Source organism: Elephantulus edwardii, unplaced genomic scaffold (genome assembly GCF_000299155.1).
Source record: "Elephantulus edwardii isolate Elephantulus edwardi_28Jun2011 unplaced genomic scaffold, EleEdw1.0 scaffold00089, whole genome shotgun sequence".
Taxonomy (NCBI): domain Eukaryota; kingdom Metazoa; phylum Chordata; class Mammalia; order Macroscelidea; family Macroscelididae; genus Elephantulus; species Elephantulus edwardii.
In genome coordinates, this window is record NW_006399839.1 from 5,471,584 (window position 1) to 5,493,636 (window position 22,053).

The 22,053-nt window shown below is 41.2% G+C and overlaps 1 protein-coding gene across 2 annotated transcripts in view; it reads right to left on the reverse strand.

The window, feature by feature from the left end:
- Positions 1 to 22,053, reverse strand: part of CIT (citron (rho-interacting, serine/threonine kinase 21)) — a 217,117-nt gene that overhangs the window by 143,361 nt on the left and 51,703 nt on the right. For both annotated transcript variants that reach the window (XM_006890418.1, XM_006890417.1), the window contains exons 7-8: positions 18,057 to 18,260; positions 11,864 to 12,017 (exon numbers count right to left, since the gene is read on the reverse strand). In XM_006890418.1, coding sequence (XP_006890480.1) covers positions 11,864 to 12,017; positions 18,057 to 18,260 — 358 coding nt within the window. The remainder of the gene's footprint in view (positions 1 to 11,863; positions 12,018 to 18,056; positions 18,261 to 22,053) is intronic.

Consider the following 22,053-nt stretch of genomic DNA (forward strand, 5'->3'; position numbering starts at 1 on the left):
TGAGTTGATTAAAACTCACAATGACCCCATGAGCAATGGCTCTGAACCCTGCCCTATCCAGGGCCAACCTCACCATCTCCAAAACACTTGATCCTGTTGTTACAATCATTCTCACAGAGGATCTTCCTCTCTTGTGCTGACCCTTTACCTTTCCAAGCATGATGCTCTATTCCATTTATTCCATTGATAAAGGAAAAGAACTTGAATAAAACTACTGAGCTTTTGGGAGGCAGTAATAACAGTGCAGTTAAAAGGATAGCCTATGTTGCTGTTTATGTTGGCAAAGAGTATTCTAGAAAGTTAAATAAGAAACTGACAACAGTGGTTCCCCACAACTAGAGAATCTTAGATTTTCGTGAGCTGAAAGAGATTATTAGGGCTTACGGGTATGAATCGGACAATCATATGGCCCACTATGCTGGGAAGGAAAAACTGAATGGTATTCCATTCACTGTCAGAAAGAACATTTCCAAGTCTCTCCTGAAGTACAACACTGTCAGTGATACAATAATACCATATGCTACAAGGAAAATCAGTTAATATGACTGTTATTCAAATGTATAACATCAAAGATGAAAAACTGCAAGATTTTTAGCTACTTCTTCAGTCAAACTTATAAAATAAGGAAACAAGATGTGCTAATATCTACTAGGGAATGGAATGCCAAAGTTAGAAACATATGAAGATCAAAAGCTAGAAAATAAGTCAATGGTGAAAAAAATAACACTGGAGATTGACTGAATTTTGCAAGACTAAGAACTTATTCACAGTAAGTATCTTTTTTAACAACATAAATGTTATCATGAATGTAAAACTGGTCAAACAGAGAACACAGGGTATCAAATCAACTATATTAATGAAAAGTGATAATGGAGAAATTTAGAGTAAGGCAAGAGACCAAGTGCAGAATAGACTATCAAATGCCTCTAAGCAAGCTCAAGTTGAAGATGAAGGAATTAAAACAAGTCCAATGTATGACCTTGAGTGTGTTTTGAATTAAGAAACTATCTTAAAAATAAATTTGACCAAACCTACTGGTCAGTTCTGACAGGCCCTTGGGTTTCAGAGTCTATAAATCTTTATAGGAGGAGACTGTCTACCTTTCCACCCAGGAGGAAATTAATTCAAACTTGGTAATTGTTGTTGTTGTGTATCACTGAATCAGAAGTTTTCAGAGACAGTAAATATACGTGAGGAGACTAAATCTTTCTCCTGTGAAACAGCTGGTGGATCTGAACCCCATAACTTCACGTTGGCTGCATAATTCCTTACCACTAAGACACCAGTGAACAGCCCACAATAACATAACGGAGCTCTCCTGTCAAGGAGTTTTGGTGGCCTAGTGGGTAAGGAGCTGTGCTGCTAAAACAAACACAGGTGGTTTGAATCCACAAGTTTCTGCAAGTAAGAAAAATGGACAATATCCTCTCTTGTGATTTACAAAGCCTAATGGAAGGTCAACTGTGAGTTAGCTCTGACTTGATGGCAGTGAGATGAGTTTCTGATTCCATCCAAAGGGCAGCACTGGCCCGGTTATAAGGCTCAGAAAGCATGAAAAGGTAAGGGGGAAAAGTACTGAAAATGGTAAACACAAAGTCGGAAGAACACTGTTATAGTGTAGGGCTTGCAATTAATGTCACAAATTATATACAAACTGTCATATGAAATCCCAACTTGCAATATTTGCTCTGTAAACTTTCAAATTAGAGTAAAAAGTTTGCGGGGGGAAAAAAAGAAGCAAGTGAAAGAAGCAACTGGAAAGACAGAAAAGAAAAACAAGAACAGATGTTAAAGAAATTCTAAAACTTGTTCTACAAGATGAAGAAGCTACAGTGAAAGGGAAAAAGTAACAAAATAAGTGACCTTGGGTAGATTTAAAAAGGCAGCTCAAGTAGACAAAGTAAAGCAGTATAAAGCAATGTGCAAAACCCTAGAATTAGAAAACCAAAAGGGAAGAACACAGTTGGTACTTCTCAGGCTAAAAGAACTAGAGGGTGGAGGGGTGGAATTCAAATCTTGAGCTGCAATACTAACAACGGGTCCTAGGACCAAAACAATGAATAATGCAGGAAGCCTCTTACAAAGGTGGAAAGCACACACACAGTCACTATACCAAACAGATTTAGTTGCTGTCCAAGCATTTCAGGAGAAAACATATATTCAACAGCCAATGTTACCTTGCTGTGGATTGAATTGCACTTCCCTTAAAATACGTGTTGACTTAGTGAGGCAATGATTCTCAATATCCATCAATTTCCATCCTGTGATCTGATGTAATCATCCTGTGGTTGTAATCCTAACTCTACGATGTTAATAAGGGAAGATGAACAGGGTCATGAGGCAGATGCAAGCTACAGGATTTAGGCTGTATCTTCAGTCACTGTCTTACGAGGTATGTTGTTGTTATGTGTCAGTATGATTCATAGAGACCCTGTGAACAACTGATCTGAATTAAACAAATGAGCACGTAGAGGGGAACTTCAGTGCCACCAAGAAAGGGTCAGGAGTGGTGCGTGTTCTTTGGACCCAGGCTCCCAACACGTGGAAGCTATTAGAGCCAGCAAAATACTGATGTCAAGACATAGGGAGACCTCCAAGGAATTCCAGGCTTCCAGATGTTGAAAGGAGACAGACCTTCCTCCAGAATCAACAGAGTGTGAGCAAGCAAGCGTGTGTGCGAGAGGAGTATTCTCTGAGCACTGGCAGCCTGAATTCGCATTTCTAGCTTCTTAAGCGGTGAGAGAATACATTTCTGTTTGTGAAATCCATCTACTCCTTGTAGTTTTTATATCAGAAATACCAGACTACCAAGACAGTGCAGAAGGAAGACGTCCAAGATACACTGGAGGCCCTGATGAAAACCAAGGCTCCAAGAACTGACCAGCTGAGGTAATTCTACAGAAGTACTCCCTTATCTGTGCCAAGAAATCTGGAAGACAGCTACTTGGCCAACTGACTCAAAGAGATTCATATTCATGTGCACTTCAAAGAAAGGTGATCCAAATGAATGCAGCAATTACTAAAGAGAAGCATTAATACGACATGCAAATAAAACTCTGCTGAAGAGGATTGAAAAAATGACTGCAGCAAGACATGAGCAAAGGGTTTGCCAGAAAACGAAGCCAGATTCAGAAGAAGAATACAGAACATTCTTGCTGATGCCATGTAGAACTGAGATCCAGTCCCTGATCACAAGACAAGAAGAAACCCTCAGTGCAAAAGTGATCATGACAATGGGCCCCAACACAGCAACAATTGTGAGGACCATGCAGGAATGAGAAGTGGTTATCCTGTTGACTCTGAATTAGAAACAACTCGGTGGCAGGTAACATCAATAACAAAAGGAGAATGGGGGTTGAAGTAAAATGGAAACATTTTTCAGCATATGGTGTTCTGTGTCACTGGAAGGTCTTATTATGGATTGTATTACGTTTTCAAACAAATGAAAACAAAGAGCACTGTCTGGGATCCCTGAGTTTAATTCATGGCACTGCTAACTACTGGCTGCAAGACAGTGTCTCCACCGGTACCGTGGGAGTAATCACAGTACCTGCCTCCCAGAGATGCTGGGAGGAGTCAATGGACAACAATACGTTTAACTGGCTTTGCAGAACCTCTCGGCACAATAAATGGTGCTCAATAAACAGTACAGCATAGAAACCACACACTACAAGTGTTCACAAAAAACATTTATTCCATCTTTACTTAAAGGTAAGGTTGAGGACATGTGCCTTCCCAGTAAGTATTATGCTCCTTAAAAAACCCCACACTCACCTATATGTGACCATACAGCCAACAATCACTTAAAGCAAAATGAGTGTAAGAGGGCAGGCAAACGAGATTAATGGAGATGCAACTATTAGAAAAGAAATAAGGAGAATATCATAAATAGCTGTGAACAATCTATACAGAAACTCTTCAGTAAGAACTAAACTGCTATATAAACCTTCTCCAAAACACAGTAAAATGCTAAATCCCTGTCCCACCGAAAAAATTTATAGGAACAACAGTAATGTGGGGGAAGTGAAAAATCACCTCTTACATCACTCCTCTGCTTTCAGAAAGGAGAAGTTTAACAGCCATCCTGCATGATACGAAGCATGTAACGCCCATCAGAGAGAAAAGCTTTCAATTTCTTTAAAACAGAATCTAACATTGGACAATTCCAGGCAGTTAGCACCCACGTAGGCAAAAAGCAGTGTCCTGTCAGCCTGAGGCCAGAGCAAGACAAGAAGACGATCCACGAAGAATAAGCAAGAATCTGTAAAGGTGATAGGTAGGTCAGGTTTTCTGTCCTGATGGGACTTCTTAAATTCCAGTGAGCACAAAAACCATCTGGGGAACCTTGTTAAAACACAGCTTCTGACTCAGCAGGTCTGGGTGGAGGCCTGAGTCCCTGCATCGCCTGCAAGCTCCCAGGTGACATGGGTCCCGCACGTCTATGGACCACACACTAAGAAAAAAGATCCTAATAACCCCAAGAGGTGATGCCAAACTCTGGTGACTCCAACACTTGTTAGTCAACAGCATTCTTGGATAAATGCAGATGACCAAATATTCTCTATTCTTGTAGCAAACTGGGTAATTCTTGATCAGAGATTCTCAACCAGGCGAGATGATCCTCTCTCAGGAAGTATTTGGTAATATCTGATGGCACCTGCGAAGGGAGGAAGCTACTATATTGATTGCATCTAGTGAGTCGAGGATTGGGATGCTGCTCAACATTCTATAACACACAGCACAGCCCCTAACACAACAAAATCATCATCTGGCCCCCAATAACAATAGGGCTGAGTTGGAAAAGTCCTCTTCTAAATAAACAGAAAAACCACATCCTGAATCCTCTCATTTTCCCCCCGAGATTATAAATCATGATTTCAGAAAATGCCCATTACCCCAACACTCATTTCCTGGTTTAGGACAGAAATACTGGGATGGTATATGTGGAGGAGGGTCTGTCTTCATGAATCTCAAGGGGCTCAGTATCTATGAAGCACTTAACTTTTTACTATGTCTGAGGTAAAACAGAACCAGTGAACAGAACCAGTGAAAAGATCAAGCCCTAGGAATACAGGGCTGGGTCCAAATCTGCTCCTCATTAAGGGCAGAGAAGGTGTCCCAGTGGCAAAATAGCCAAGTGTGAGACTGCTAATCCATGGCCTGTTCCCCAGGAGAAAGAACTTGGTGATCTGCTCCTAGAAGGAATGTCAACCCAGAAACACTATGGTCCAGTTGGACTCTGTCCTATTGTTGTTGTTGTGTACCATAGCGTCAGAACCAACCCGCAGCTGACCCTCTACAGGGTTTTCAGAGACTGTTAATTGCACGGGAGGAGACTGCCCATACTCCTCCCGTGGAGTGGCCGGTGGTCTCAAACTGTGTGCCTTCAGGATTGCAGCACAGCCTCTTGTCACTAGGCCACCAGAGCTCAGGAGCCAGAAATGACTCAACAGCAACAGTGCCACAGCACCTACCATGGCACTAACATGGTTTCCAAGGCTGTGAGTCGTAACTGGAGGAGACTGTCCACCTCTCCTGGAGAATGGCTGGTGGAATCAAACCAAGCTTGTGATTGGCAAGATATCACACGGTACTGCCAGAACTCCTTAAGAAAGGATGGGAAGGGGAGCTCTGGTGGCCTAGTGGCAAGGAGCTGCAACTACAATCCCAGAGGCGCATGGTTCAAATCCACCAGATGCTCTGCCGGGGAGGGAGGGACAATCTCCTCCTGTACCAGTCAGATCTGATTTGACGGTACACCCACACAAAAATAATAAAATTTTTTTTTAAATAAAGAAAGAATGGGAACACGAAGAAACCAGAATTATTTATAAGAGATGGTGAGGATGGCACAGAAGGGTTCACAGGGCCACCATGAGTTAGTCAACTCAATGGCACATAACAACAACGTCCTTTCTGAAAATCAGCAGAAAGCTGACTCAAGAGAAAGAGTTCATGTTACAAGTAATAGACAATATACGCTCTCTAGTGTGTCAGCCATAAATGACGTCATTACCATCACTCATCCTATCCATTTCTAACTGTCGAGACATCACAATTGTGGATGAGGGGCACAGGTATGGCGCTTCCACTGAGATCAAGGTGCCTTTAAGAAGACATTTCAAACGATGTCATTAGAAGAGAGGAGCAGCCAATGAAGCTTTCCCACTGACACAAGCAGGTGTGAGGAGCTGGGAAAGGTAGGCGGAAGCCCAAGAGCATCAAAGAGGAGCTTGGATTGGCTTCAATTTCCAAGACGTATAGAAAACTGGGCTGGGTACAACCAGAATCCTGCTCAGCATTGGAAACCTCACCCCCATTGTACAGGCCAGGGCAGCTGGTACGCTTTAAAAAAGCCCCCTGCTGAAACTTGGAAGGCAGTGGAGAAATGATGATAATAATAAGCAGCTGAAAACCCAACTTTATATTTGATCTGTCAAACAGGGTAATGGGTGCCTGGTGGCCCACAAGGGTGGCAGGAACTTATCGCAGAGCTTCTGACTCGCTGGGAGAATAAGCATCCCTGAACTGGGTCAGATCCGTCTTCCTGTGGTGTTGCCCACAGCAACCCCAAGGGGCAGGACCCAGGAGGGCTCGGATGCTCTGTGACCTCAGTGTCAAAGCCAAGGCCTGTCCCAGTTTCTCCCCATAGTCACTCCCAGTTCTGTCATTCATAGATTTATCGAGACCTTTCTTAAACTGCACGTATATATCCTGCCAGGACCACCTCTTGAGATAATGAGGTTTTGAAGATGGCTACCTGCTGTGGTAAGCAGTACTTCCTTTCATTGGCTACAAGAAGAAAAAGAAGAATTAGGGGTGAAACAGCAGAGAGGCTAATGTGGCTTTCATCAGAAGACAAACTCACGTTGTGTAAAGGGGAAGTATTCAACAGCCTGGAATCACAGGATATTTAATCGGCAACCATGCACTCAGGAAACTTAAGAACTTCAAGTGTCTCGGCTGATGGTAGTCATTCAATATGTGTTTATAAAAACAGGACCAGATAAAGGTGTCATTTCTGCTGGTGCTACCAAGTCAGCACCTCAAGTAGCATGGAGTCCAGTTACGTTTTAATCCCAAAACTCTGAGTTGATAGCAAAAAATGCCAGGATCAAAGATGGTCAAAGATGCGAAAATCGGTGGAAGACACTGAAGTGCATACGCTGACGTCCTGCGTGGTCAGGGATGCCATAGAAGCTCCAGGGTCGGGCCCTCTGTCCTCAGAAGCCATGAACATCAGTCCGCTCACTCACCGAGCTGCACTAAGGTACTGCTGTTACCGTTTTTAGTCACTGTCAAGTTGATTTCAACTCACAGTAGCCCCACAGGCGGAGGGCAGAACTGCTCACCAGAGCTTGCACATCATCAAGTCCATCATCACTCTCCCTTGATAGGTCTCAACCACTAGTGGCCTCTCAGTGAGTAGCCAAGCACTCAATCATGTACACTGCCCAGGGGCCCCAAGTTAGAAAACTAACATTTGAATTGTAATGTAGTACCCTAGAACCAAGTAGGAAAAGGGAAGTTAGTGGAAAACTGGGGCAGAGGGAGGGGAGGGGGAGAAGTCTGACACTAACAGTCAATATTAACCTTAGTTTTGACAAATGTAACAGTTAAGTAAGATAGTAACATTAGAGGAAACTCAGTGAAGTATATGTGGAAACTCTTGTATAGTCTTTCAACTTTAATATTATTCCAAAACAAAAAGTTTATTTAGTAATTTTGAATTAAATTTTTTTTTAAAAAAAAGCAAGCACAAATCTTAATTCACAGAACTAGTTGGGAACTGAAAGTCAATAAAAACTACCAAGTTTGAGATGTTTAATTCAGATGGATAGAAATTCCCTAATGCTGCTGATGGAAGGAAGGGAAAACATGGATGATAAAAAAACCAAACCCAACACATATGTATGAAAATAAGGAAAAATTAACAGCTGATGTTGTGTCCATAGAGTCTGAACCAACCTATAGCTGACCGTCCAGCAGGTTTTCAGAGGCAGTGAATCACACAGGAAGAGACTGTCCATCTTTTTGCAGAGCCGCTAATGGATTTTTTTTTTTCACTTACAAAGTTTTATTTAACGCATAAAAAGATATCCGTTATATAGAGTTTCCCAGCGGTCCCGTGGATCTGTCTCTTGCTTCAACAGTGTTTGGACGGAACAGACCCAGCGACTTTCCCCCTTCCAGCCTTGTGTGCCTTTGGGATTACAGTGCAGTTTCTTATCAATAGCCCACAAGAATGCAAACAAAATAATGGACAGTCACCAAAGACAGGGTAACACAAGGATAAAGGTCAAGACTGATGTGACCCTCCAGAGAGTTATCGCAAAGAGAACCATGATTTTTCAAAAGATGAGTCTCAAGACAGGTATAATTTACATTGTAACTTACAAGAGCGACATTACATTTAAACTACAAGAAGCTTAAAAATCTGTAAACACCCTGAAAGGAAAAGTTAAGGACAAAACAATCTTGAAATTCTAAGATAACAGCAACTCCAAAACCAACACCAGAGCTTATTAAAACCCAAAACCAAAGTGAGTTAGGTAATTAATCACCATTCACTGACTGACTTAAGCTCTGATAAGCAGAACTGGTTCATGGATTTTAAAAAAAAAAACCTTTAACTGTTTATTTAAAAATAATACAGACACTAAAAGGAGAAAAGAAAACATTAAGGACTTGAACTTCATCTGAAAAAAAATGTACTAGATCTTCCCAAAAGCAAAAAAGAGGAAGACTCAATAGAAAATGTATCATTGAGTAAGAGGTCTAAATCTTGGAAATTTAGGGGTGATGCTTAAAGATTACAAAAAAGGCAGAAATGTGGCTAATCTTCACAAGACAGATATATATGGAAATGCTAAACTTCAACATTCAGTAGAAAGAGAAATATCAGAATGGTTTTGGACAATTAACTTGCTGCTATCAAATAGATTACAAGTTAGATCTTCCACATGTGACTGCCAGGTGTCACGGAGTCAGAGTCAGCACCGCACAACAGGACAGAACTCTGCCTGACCTATCCCATCTTACCATCTCTGCTGTGCTTAAATCCATCACTGCAGCCACCATGTCAATCCATCCTGTTGAGAGTCTCCCTCTCTTTTGCTGACCCTCTAAGTTTCTAAGCATATGTCCCTTTCCAAGGACTGGACCCTCTTCATAACATGATCAAAAAAATGTAAGACAAACTTTTCATCATTCTTGCTTCAATGGAGCATTCTGGTTGCACTTCAGTCAAAACAGATTTGTTTTTTCTTTTAGCAAATCCTGGTTCTAGAACTTTCCTCTAGGGCTAAGTAAAACTGTCCCAATATGGTTTCTAAGTCTACAGACTTTACAGTAACAGACTGCTGCAACTTTCTCTTGTAGAGTAGATGGTGGATTTGAACTGCCAACCTTTTGGTTAGCAGCCAAGCACTTAACACAGAGCTCCTTCAAATACACATTACTAGGCCTTAACTGTGCCCAAACTTCTTAGCTAAAGGAACAAGATATAAAGATCCAATTAGAAGCTTGGCTTCAAAAGCCAGACATTTCTTCCATTTACCCATCTCTCCCTACCACAAAAACACACTCAACACAGCACAACACATCAACACAACACAAACACAAAGGCAACTGCTTCCCAGTCCATTCTACTCCCGGCTTCTGCTATCAACTCTGTCATGACTTTAGATCACACACAATCAACAACACATCTGAGACAGAAAAAGACTGTTTTTAAAAAAAATCACCTATTAAAAAATTATAATAAATCAATTCTCTGTAATAAATTAATTTGGCACGCATTAATTGACTCCAATGTGATACAGAAACAAATCCACTGTGGCATTATATATATTATAGATTTTTACATGTTTGTGAGCAAAGACAAGCAGTAGAGAAGGTGATAAATGACCCCATTGAGGCCTTCCTGATGATAAATGACCCCAATGAGGCCTTCTTGGTTTTCGTGCATGAGCAGAGCATATCAGTCATGCCATCTAACCTCTTTCAAGCAATTTTTTCTGATCTGTAAATGAGATGGTTGGACCTAAAGACCTTTTCCAACACTACAAGCTATTTCCTGACTATCTGCTTCTTATCACACTGATGACTTGGGCCACGTAGAACTCGGTCAAACTAAACATTGTGGATTCAGTTTCATATGCCAGAAATATACCTGGTCCCGTATGGATGGATGTGATCTTGTTACAAAATAGGTATTTTATTACGTTAACGATGGCAGACTAGCATGGGTCTTAAACCTAATCCCTTTGGTGGAACATCATATCAGAGAGAGGACACAGAGAGAAACACATTACGTCACAATAGGGACAGATGTGTCCACAAGCCCCCAAATGCAGGCAGGTACTGGAAGCTAAGAGATGAATAAAAGAGCCTTCCCCTGAGAGCCTCCAAATGAACCTGGAATTCAAACCTCTCAAACTATGAGAAAATAAACTTCAGTCCCATTTGTACGTGGTCCTTTCTGTTACTAAAGCACTAAACACCTAAGAAATCAAAGGACAACCTTCGACTCCATCAATTCATGCCTCCAACTTAACAAAAGGCAACTTAAAGTGAAGAAGACTTAAAGCACTAACTGAAGAAGATCAAAGACGATAGCCTGTAATATGGAGTATATCTCAATATGAAGAAAACCAAAATCCTCACCACTGGACCATTACGCAACATCATAATAAATGGAGAAAAGAATGAAGCTGTCAAGCAGTCAAGCATTGAATTGTACTGGGATTCATAATTAACAACCATGGTAGCAGCAGTCAAGACATCAAAAGGCACAGAGCTAGTGGCAAGAAGTTGCCCTGCAATCCCAAAGACACATGGTTCGAATCACCAGATGCTCCACTGGAGAAGGAGAGGCAATCTCCACTTGTGCCAGTTGGATCCAATTCGATGGTACAAACAAGGAAAAAGAAAAAAGAAAAAAAAAGAAATCAAAAGGCATGCTACCTGCCGTCAAAGACCTTTAAAATGCTAAAGACCAGAGAGATCAGTTTAACGTGCTCCTGAATCAACCCATAGTGTTTTCAATTGCTCTGTATACATGTGAAAAGCTGGAAAATTAATAAGGAAAACCAAAGAGGAACCGATGCCCTTGAATTGTGGTGCTGGCGAAGACTATTCAATACACCATGGACTCCAGAAAGAACAAATCAATCTGCTTTGGAGGAAGTTCAACCAGCGTGGCTCCTTAGAGGCAAGGATGGGTGAAATGTCATCTTACACACTTTGGGCATGTTGTTAGGAGACGGCCAGCCCTCAGAAAAAGATAGCATGTGGGTAAGGTAGAGGGGTCAGTGAAAGAAAGGAAAAAGGTTCACAAGATAGATTGACACGGTGACTATAACAGAGAGCCTGAGCATGCTGGAGACTGCGAAGACGGCGCAGGATCAGACAAGGTTTCCGTCTGCGTTCACAGGGAAGCCGTGGGACACAGTTAGCTCGGTGCCCCCTCACAGCGACTTCACTGAGGGATGATATTCTGAAGGTCATATAAACATGGAGCTGGTCCAGTTGCAGGCAAGCACTGTTAAAGCAGAATTACTACTCACAGACAGCTACATCCACAGCATTTTTCTCTCTCATGGATAATTAAAGCCCTTATTTATATAATTTATACTTTATTTATGTAATCGGTATCTGTTTCTTTGGGCTCAAAATAACTTCAGCTCACTCCTCAGTGTCTCTTCATCTCAATACACATACTTTTTAAAATTTATTTTACTAAAAAAATAAAAAAAAATAAAAAATAAAATAAAATTTATTTTACTATTTTGTGTGTGTGTGTGTACCGTCATATTGGATCTGATCAATACTCGTATTTAAGAAGCGTGCCTCTACTTACAGTTACGAATGTTCTTCCAGTCGATTTTTGCGAAAAAGGGATGGCAGCAGAGGCCTTCAAAATCCAGTCTCTCTTTCTGCCCACACAACAAGCTCTGAATCAGATCAAGACATTCATTGCTAACTTTGGGGTCATCCGGAAACTTCAAAAAACGCTGTTAGAAAAACACCGAAATGAAAAAAAAAAAAAAATTATTTCCTTAGCAATGATTCTGTTTCTAGCACCCCAACGTTAAGAAAGAAGTACTTTCATCTACATGGTTCTTATTTCAAAAGGAGTTTTGTGCCCTCTTTGGACCAAAAGCAAATTCCCAAAATAGATGGGTCGGTTCACAGCAGAAAGACTTCGTTCCTTTGCAGGGGTTTGATAATCCTCTGCAACCCCTGCTTCTTTCTCCTGTCTCATCCCGCTACAGTCCCTATTCTGACAATGATGAGCTATTTAAAGTTCCCTGAACAAATCGCATGTCTTCTGCCTGGCCCTCCAACCCTCCCGGCGGCCACCAACCCTGCCTTCCTGTGGCAGCTTCTCTCCCCCATCACTCTCTCCTGCACCATCCTGCACATGACACTGTACTGTGGTTTATTCTCAACAAACGGGAAAGACAACAGACAAGACCCTCTCCTTACTCATCACTAATCATGGGAACTATGAGTACCTGGCATAGCACCAAAAAGACCCACTGCCATCAAGTCTGAAAATCTCTATGGGCGGAGAGGATCGGTTTTCTCCTGCGGAGTGGCTGGTAGCTCAGACTTGCAACCTGCTGGCAAGCAGCACGACATGCAAAGCTGGATGTCATCAGAGCTCCTTGTCTGGCTAAGCACCATTTATAATTTATTCTGGCTTTTGTGTAAGCTGAGGGTATTGTGGAGGACTCAGTCCATATGGAACTGCAATGCAAACCCAAAAGGCCACACCTCGCTAGTTGTTCAAGTTCACCAGCTGCTCCTCGGGAGAAAGATGAGTCATCTCCTCCCGTGCAATTTACAGCTTCCGGAAACCAGTGGGAGGCTCAGCTGTGAGCTAGTTCATACTTGACAGAAATGAGCTTTTGGTATATTGAGCATCTACACAAGAGAACCGACTGAACAATCTTTACATGTACAGTCAGTGACATGGAGAATGTCGGTCAAGCTGGGCACCTGTTCTCAACAGCCTTTTCCACAATGTTAGCCTTTCCCTCACCAACATAAATTCACTGCCCCCGAAGTTTACTGTCAAGACTTTTAAGATGTTATTGTCAGTATGATTCCTTATGTGCCTAATTCTTAACAGAGCGCCTAAATACAATTATGTGAAATGAAATGAAATGAAGGAAATTAATTAAGACACAAACACTCCTAGTCATTTAAAGGAAAACTTTAATTCAAGAAGAGTCAAGAGTAACAAGTAATTGTTGTTGTTGTGCTGTTAGGTATCACTGATTAGGCATGAACTGTTAATGCCCCTGAGCACAACAGAAAGGAAGCCTTCCTAAACCTGAACCGACCTCACATTTCTTCTGTGTTTAAACCCTCGGTTGCAAGCACTCAATCTCAATCTTCCTGTCTTCCAATGACCTTCCACTTTTCTAGGCAAGCTGTCTTTTTCCGATGACGAGACCCTTTCTCATAACCTTCCCAAAGCATGTGCGATGACATGTCACCATCCCTGCTTCTAAGCAGCATTCGCGCTGTACTCCTTCCAAGACAGATTTGTTTGTACTTTTGGCAGCCTATAGGATATTGAATATTCTTCGTCAGCACCACAATTCAAAGGCACCCGTTCTTCTTTGATCTTCCCTATTCACTGCGCAACTTTCGCATATGAAACAACTGAAAATATTACAGCTGGGTCAAAAGCACTTTCGTCCTTAAGCTGACATCCTTCCTTTTTTAGCACTTTAAAAGAGATCTTTGGCAGCAAATTTGCCCATTGCAATGCATTGTTTGATTCCTTGATTTCTGCTTCCAAGGGTTGCAGATTATAATTAGGTACATAAAAAAAAAACTAAGGATTACAGAAATAAGAAAAATATACTTAACAAGTATAACATGTTTTATTTATATATATATACTACAACCTTAAAAATATATTTAATGTACAGAAAACCAGAAATGATTGGAAATCATTTTAATTGGCATGTATATAGTGGCATATCCCATAGGGAGATGAGCTGCTAGCCCAAAGATCAAGCTTGTCAAACAGTTTAAATTCATCCTGCGGCTCTGTGGGAAAAAACTGAGCAATCTCCTCTCACACAATTTACAGTTTTAGAAACTCACTGCCTGGTCAGCTATGATCAGGTTCTAACTCAACAGCAATAAGGAAGTGATATACAAAAAGAACTATATTCCCAATTCACTTTCTCATTTAATTTTCTTATAAACAATGAAGAGTACTAAAAAAAAGTATACTAAAGTATCGAGCCATGCTAGTTACATTATAGTGAGCAAGCTATTTAACCTCTCTCTGTGTCAGCTGCCTCACCTGTAAAAGGAAAACAGTAATATTTACTGTTGTTTGAGAGCTGAATTAACAAGATATAGTTAATTAATTCTTAGACTAGCACTTACACGGAACAGCTTTTGAAATCAAGATGCATTTTATAATCAGTGAAATATCATAGATTAATTGGCAGCAATTCTTTTTTTACTGACACAAAAATAACATCGTCTAGCAATTGTTACTATCTCCGATCAACTGAAATACCATCAGCAACGTATTTCGAGCAGCTTTTGGCCCAATGTGGTTGTTATTGCTAGATATCATCAAATCTGTGCTGATGCACAGTGATCACATGAACAACAGAACGAGGCACAGCCGAGTCCTGTGCCATCCTCATCATCATTTCTGTCTGAGGCCATTGTGCAACTACTGTGTCCGTCATTCTCACTGAGATGCTGCCTCTTTTTTCTGAGCCTCTACCTTCCCAAGCATGATGCTCATTTCCAGGAACAGGTCTCCTGACAACATGCCCACAGTACCTGCAATGAGATTTTGCCACCCACATCTAAGGAGCAGCCTGGAGGCACCTCTTCCAAGGCAGAGCTGTTCATTCTTCTATTAGTCCACAGCATAGTCAATCTTCTTTGTTAACACCATAGTTCACATACATCAATTCTGCTTCGTTCCTCCATGTTCACAGACCAGTTTTCACGTGCAAATGAGGTAACTGGTTGGGTCAGGCACACCTTAAACCTCAAAGTGACATCTTTACTTTTCAACACTTGAATTCTTTAAAACAAATCTGCCCAATTCCAAACATTGATTTCTTGACTGTTGTTTTCATGAGTATTGATTATGGGTCCAAGCAAAACTAAATCATCGACAACTTCAATTTTTTTCCTCATTTATCATGATGTTGCCTATCGGTCCAGTGGTAAAGACTTTTTGTCTGTTTTATATTGAGTTTATTTAATCCATTCTAAAAGCTGCAGTGTTTGATTTCCATCAGTGTTTCAACTCCTTTTCTCTTTCAGCAAGGCTGTAACAGTTGCATGTCACAGGATACTGATTAGAATCCCTGATGCATAGTCTTCTTAATTTTGAACCATGTGGAACCCCTTGTTCTGATCAAATGAATGTCTCTTGGTCTGTGTACAAGCTCCTCATGGGCAAAATTAAGTGTTATGGAGTATCCATTCTTCTCAATGTTATCCATAATGTATTATGATCCACACAGTTTAATGCTTTAGAATAGTCAATACAACATAGGTAAACATCTTTCTGTTATTGTCTGCTTTCAGTTAGTAACCATCTGACATCAACAATGACGTCTCTCATTCCAAGGCCTCTCCTAAATCCAGCATAAATTTTTGGCTTGAATTTCCTATGAATGTACTGCTGAAACTGGGAATCATTTCAAGTAAAACATTTTACTTGTGTATGGAATGCTAAGAAAACGAACCTGTTCAACCAAGAGAGGGTTAAACCAGGCTGCTCCTTGGAGGCAAGGAATCTGGCTGGGGCTTCATCTGACATACTCTGGACATGTTGCAAGGAGAGACCAGTCCCTGGAGAGGGATGTCATGCTTAGGAGGGTGGAGGGACAGCACAGGAGAGGAAGACCCTCTATGAGGTGGATTAATTCAGTGACTGGGTTAATAGGGATGGGTGTGTCGGAGACAGTAAGATTGGCACAGGATAGAGCAGGGTTTAGGGTTGTTGTATACAGAGTCTCTATAAGTCGCAGGCAACTCGAAGGCAGGTAACAACAACAACAACAGGATATTAACATTCAGTAGTGTTTACATTCTGTTGGATCATCTTTCTTTAGAGGGGCAAACATGTATCTCTTAGTAAGGTAGCCATCTTCTAAATGTCTTGGCATGGACAAATTAGTATATCCAGGGCTGCATCTGTTTATTGAATACTCTCAATTCATGGTCTATCAATTCCTGAAACTTTTGATTTTTGTTTTTGCCTAATGCCTTCAGTGCAGCATGTACCTCTTCCTTCAATATCATTGAGTCTTGATCTTAAATATTATCTCCTGAAATGGTTGAACACTGGCCTGTTTGGTTGTTGTTGTTTTTTTTTCAGTGACTGTGTATTTCTTCATCTTTTTTTTATACTTCCTGAATCATTCAATATTTTGCCTATAGAATCCTTCAATACTGCAAGGCAAGTGTTGAATTTTCTCTTTAGTTCCTTCAGGTTGACAAATTTCATACATATTCTTCTCTTTCAGTTTTCCAACTTTGTATATTTCATTATAATAATTTGTTGTCCCAAATCACTGTTTGAAATCTTCTCTTCTTTCCCTTTATTTCTCCAGATTACTTTAGCTATTCTGTCTTTGAGAACAAGTTTCAGAGTCTCCTCTAACTTCCATCTTAGCCTCTTCTTTCTTTCCTACCTTAATAATGGCCTTCTGCTTTCTTCCTGGATGATGTCCTTGATGACATTCCATTCATCTGATACTCAATACATCAAATCTATTCTTGAAATGATCTCTAAGTTCAAACTGGATACATTTACGGTCATATTTTGGCTCTTGTAGATTTGCTTTGATTTTCTTTAGCTTCAACTTGAACTTGCATATAAGCAACTGATGATCTCTTCCATAATTGGCCCTGGGTCTTGTTCTGACAGATAATATAGAACTTCACTGTTTCTTTCCACAGATGAAGTTTGATATCAATGCATTCCATTCAGAGAAGTCCACATGTATAGATAATTTGTTTACATTGTTGAAAAAAAGATACAATGAGTAAGATGCTGATCCTGTAAAATTCTACCATGCAATATGCAGCACTGTTTCTATCACCACGGTTGTATTTTCCAACTCTCAATACCTCTTCATTTTCAACTTTCACATTCCAGTCACTAATAATCTTCAATGCACTCTGACTACATGTTGGATCAAATCCAGACTGCAGAAGTTGGTTATAAGCTGCAATTTCTTTCTCTCTGGCACTAGTGGCTGGTGCATAAATTTGAATTATGGCTATATCATGTGGTCTTCCCTTTAGGTATATGGCTAATATCCTATGACTGACAGCATAGGATGTTAGGACAGATCTTAAATTGTTCTTTTTGACAAATAATTACAATGTCATTCCTGGCATAGTAGTCTATTTCTTTTTATTTATTTATATTTTTTTTTCTTTTTCATAGCATAGAGTAAGAACCGACCCATAGCTACCCTCCAGTGGGAGGAAATGGCCTAGCTGGTTCTTGTAGAACAGTTGGTAGATTCAAACCACCTATGTTTGGATTGGCAGTGCAACTCTTTACCTCCTAGGCAACCAGAGCTCCCAAAGTAGTAAGTTCATCCAATTCAAATGGCCAATACTAGTCCCTTTTGGTTCACTAATGTTTCAGGGTTTCAATCTTCAGAAGTCCATTTCAATTCTGGTAATTTCCAGTTTTCCTAATTTCACATTTGCACAGTCCACATTCTAGTATAAATGGGTTACTTGCAGCTGTTTTGTTTTGTTACTATTATTGTTTTGAGCCATGCCGTATCAGCAAATGAAGGTTTGGAAAGCATTATTCGTCCACATCATTAGAGCTGACTTGACTTTGAGGGGGCAGCTCTTTCCCAGGCCTATTCCAGGCCAAAGTTAAGTGTTCTACTTTATATAAATATTTGCTCTTATTATGTTTTTAGGACTGCTGACTTAGAAGGATACTTATATGATTATGCAACTTTTAAAAGGCCTTTGTCAGTCAAAACTGTCAAAATTGATTGATGGCTCGGTACCTGGAAATTCATGATGTTACTGAAGGTCCTGGCTGAGGTGCCCTCAGTGAATGGGGACCGCCCATAAATCATCTCGTAGGTTATCACTCCCACTGACCACCAATCGCACTCCGGGCCGTACGCGCCTTTCCCGTCTCCGTTCAGCACCGTCAGCACTTCCGGGGCCATGTAGTCCGGGGTCCCAATTGGGAGTCTGGCATTCACCTAGAGATCCAGAAATAAAAATGAATGTCGCAAACTTTCAGTTATCTTCAAGTAGATTACAAACAGCCACAATGCAGACAGGAGCTGATTTGCCACACTGATTACTATTCTCCCAGGCACTTAAACTTTCCATCAGGCGGCACAGCATCAGGAAAGGCAAACAATTTGCGAGGGCACAAAGATGAAAAAATTAGCACGTAACATAATCCACAGTCAAAAGGGCAATATTCACCAATGATCTCACTCTTTGAGACACCAACCAATAGTGGGTGGACCAGGGATGGAGGGTGTTCATCTCAGCACAAGTTGTGAATATGACAGAGTATCTTTTATTGTGAAAAGAAAAATAATAATAAACTCAAAAGATGAAGCTATAAGCTCAGTCTTCCTTTAGTGAAAAACAGGCAGCAAGTAAGTACTATCATGTTACAAATAATACGTATTATCGCTGGTTAAAAATTTTGGCAAACTTCATTTAGAATCAACATTCCTCCTTAACTGGCCCACCCACCAAGCAAGATCTGATAAAAAAACTTCTACCAAAAGCCAAATGCTAGTGAGTTCCTTTTCCTCGGCTGTTCCTGTGATTCCTCCCCACTGTCAAGAGACCAGGGCTCTGTAGTCCAATGGTGCGGAGTACTTGACCTTGGCAAAGGGAGCTCAAGACAACAGAGGAGGTCTTCCAATAAAACTAAGCAGATTCCTTTTAAAGAACCGTGTTGGTTTTGGGTTGTTGTTTTTTTTTTTAAAAAAACAAACAAACAAACCAATTTGTCCTTCTTACTGTTTTAGCAGTGAGCTCTCAGGGCTAAGTGGAGTAGCGCTGGCAGTTTGAATCCACCAGCTGCTCCATGGGAGTGAAATGGCCAATCTCCTCTGCTATTTTCAACTTCTGAAAACACACTGGAGGGTCAGTTATGAGTCTCTGACTCGATGGCACATTAACAACTGTTTTAGAAATGAAACAGCCTTTGTTTCTTGAAATGATGATAGAGGTTCCCTGCCTTCAACCTATCCCTACCCTTCCTAGGCAATCAAGGAAATTGGCAATCACTATCAGTCTTCATTCTTAAAGTTTGACTGATTCATAAAATAGGGAGCCTAAGGATGACCTCTCCAAAAGCTCACCCCTTCAATAGAGAGGGCTGGACATTTAGTTATTCGCTATGTTGACCAGTTGTCCAATGACGCTACATCGTTGATGGACTTCTCAGAGGGAAGAAGTTATATGGGATCAAAGAACTTTCTATTAAATGATGTTCAGTGCCCCAGAGTCACAAGATTTTTGTGGGCAGGCTCAACATCTTCAAGGTTAGCTTTAGATCAAGAAAGTAAACTTGCCTTGCTTTAACTTGATTAAGACCGACTGGTGCGATACATTTTTGTACTGAGCTGCTAATTTAAAGGTTGGTGGTTTGAACCCATCAACTGTCAAGGTAAAAGGATGAAATGGCCTCCTCCCATGAGGATTTATAGCCTTGGAAACCCTGTCCTGTGTCATCAACGGGAAGGCCCATGGGGTTTGAGTTTTGGTTTTCTGCTTAAAGACTGAAGGAAAGTGAACACTGAGAAAGGATAATTCAAAAGTCCCTTTCCCTGGTGACGAAGACTGTACTTTCCCAGCCTAATCTTAATCTTGTCTTCCTCTGTTTCAAGATGTCCTCACAGAGAACAAGTGCATTCTTTCTAGTCTTTTTCTCTTCCCCTTTTTCTAAAGTTCACATTCTTTTATAGGCTTTTCCAAACTCTGACTTCCAAAAGCAGCATGCTATTGTTATTCCTAAAACCACGCATTCATTCATCAAGCCACGGGATTTCCTTTGATTGAACAGGAAAAGTCAGATGGTCATGCCACCTGAGGAATGCAAGGGCTTGTATGGAAGGAAAAGGTTGTGACAAAGGGAGTTAAACTGATTTAAGGCAGAACCAAAGAGTGCCCTCACCTAAAAAAAAAAATCCTGAGAAGTAGCTTAAGTCAAAGGAAAGTCTTGATGTTGGGCAATCTGAAGCAAAACATATCCTTCAATGTTACTGAACTAAGGATGAAGCTTCAACTATAGGGCTTTGGTTTCACTTAGGGAGCTCTGGTGGCCTAGTGGCAACAAGCCACACCCCAAGTCTGAATGCCACCAGTTCAAGGCCACCAGCCATGGGCGAAGGATGCGCAATCTCCTCCCATGCAATTAACTGCTTCTGAAAACCCACCAGAGGGTCAGTTGTGAGTTTGTTCTGACTTTATGGTACACAACAAGGAGTCAAATTCACTGACTCATAGCTGACTCTCTGGTGGGTTTTCAGAGGATGTAAATCACATGAGAGGGGACAGTTCATCTTTCTCCCGGAGTCACTGAAGATTTGAACAGGCACTGCCTTTGGCTCAGTCGCACATGAATACAAATTTTTTTTCTTAACCAATAAGGTATAAAAATATTAAAATCTTCACTTGACTACATAATCATAATAATGTTACTGTATTATTGATGAAATGCTTCTTTTATGCCTAATAACTCTGAAGGGCCCCAACTACATAATCACTAATTATACACTTCACTTGTTGGATTTTATCACCAGCCTAGACTGATCAGAGGTATTCATTCGTTTTTGCAGTTCACATGGCCACTTGTTCACAACCAACGAGTTGACTGGAATTGATGAAGCAGGTGTTGTCAGACAGAAAAAGAGATGACGGCAAGAGAGAAAGAAAGATGCTGGTCCCAAGAAATGAACCTGACTTTACTGAATGGTCTGAGAGGGACGCCAAGTGACCACGAGCAGAGTGGGTCAATATGGCATGCAGCAGTCAAGGGTGGCTTCTTTTTATGAGGGTTTTTAGGGAGGACTAGGGAAGATGCTATTTTTCTCAAAATTTGGGGTTGTTAATTAACTTGGGTCTGGGCTTTTGTGATCAGGCCTGGTGTGGTCTGTGATTAATTCTGGTCTGGACTTTGATCTGGCCAACTTAGCTGTTACCAGTTTCCTCAAGGAGTGGTCAGGCCTGGGGTAACTGCCACATTCTTCTTCCAGGTGTAGCTGGCAAGTCAACTAAATAGTGTAACACACACATTATGTTGTTGTTGTTGTTATGTGCCGTCGAGTTGTTTGCGACTCACAGTGACCCTATGTACAACAGCCCTAAACCCTGCTCTATCCTGTGCCAATCTCATTGCCTCTGACACACCCATCCCGATTACCCCAGTCACTCAATCAATCCACCTCACAGAGGGTCTTCCCCTCCTGCGCTATCCTTCTACCCTACCAAGCATGATGTCCCTCTCCAAGGACCTGTCTCTCCTTACAACATGTCCAAAGTATGTCAGACGAACCCCCAGAATCCTTGCCTCCAAGGAGTAGCCTGGTTTAACCCTCTCTAGGATGAATCTGTTTGTTTTCTTGGCAGTCCATGGTACATTCAATACTCTTCTCCAGCACCACAGCTCAAAGGCATCAATCCTCCTTCTATCCTCCCTAGTCATTGTCCAACTCTCTGATGCATAACAAGTGACTGCAAAAACCATGGCCTGTATCAGACGCACCTTAGTCTCCAGAGAGACACCATTGCTCTTGAGTACTTTAGAGAGGTCCCTAACAGCAGACTTTCCCATTGCAATACGTTTTTTGATTTCCTGGCTGCTCGTGCCAAGACTGTTGACCGTGGAGCTGAGCAAACTGAAGCTGTGAACAATCTCAATCTCTTTGCCATCCATCCTGATGCTACCAATTGGTCCAGTGGTGAGAATCTTTGTCTTCTTGACATTGAGCCTCAGTCCATACTGAAGGCTGCAGTCCTTGACCC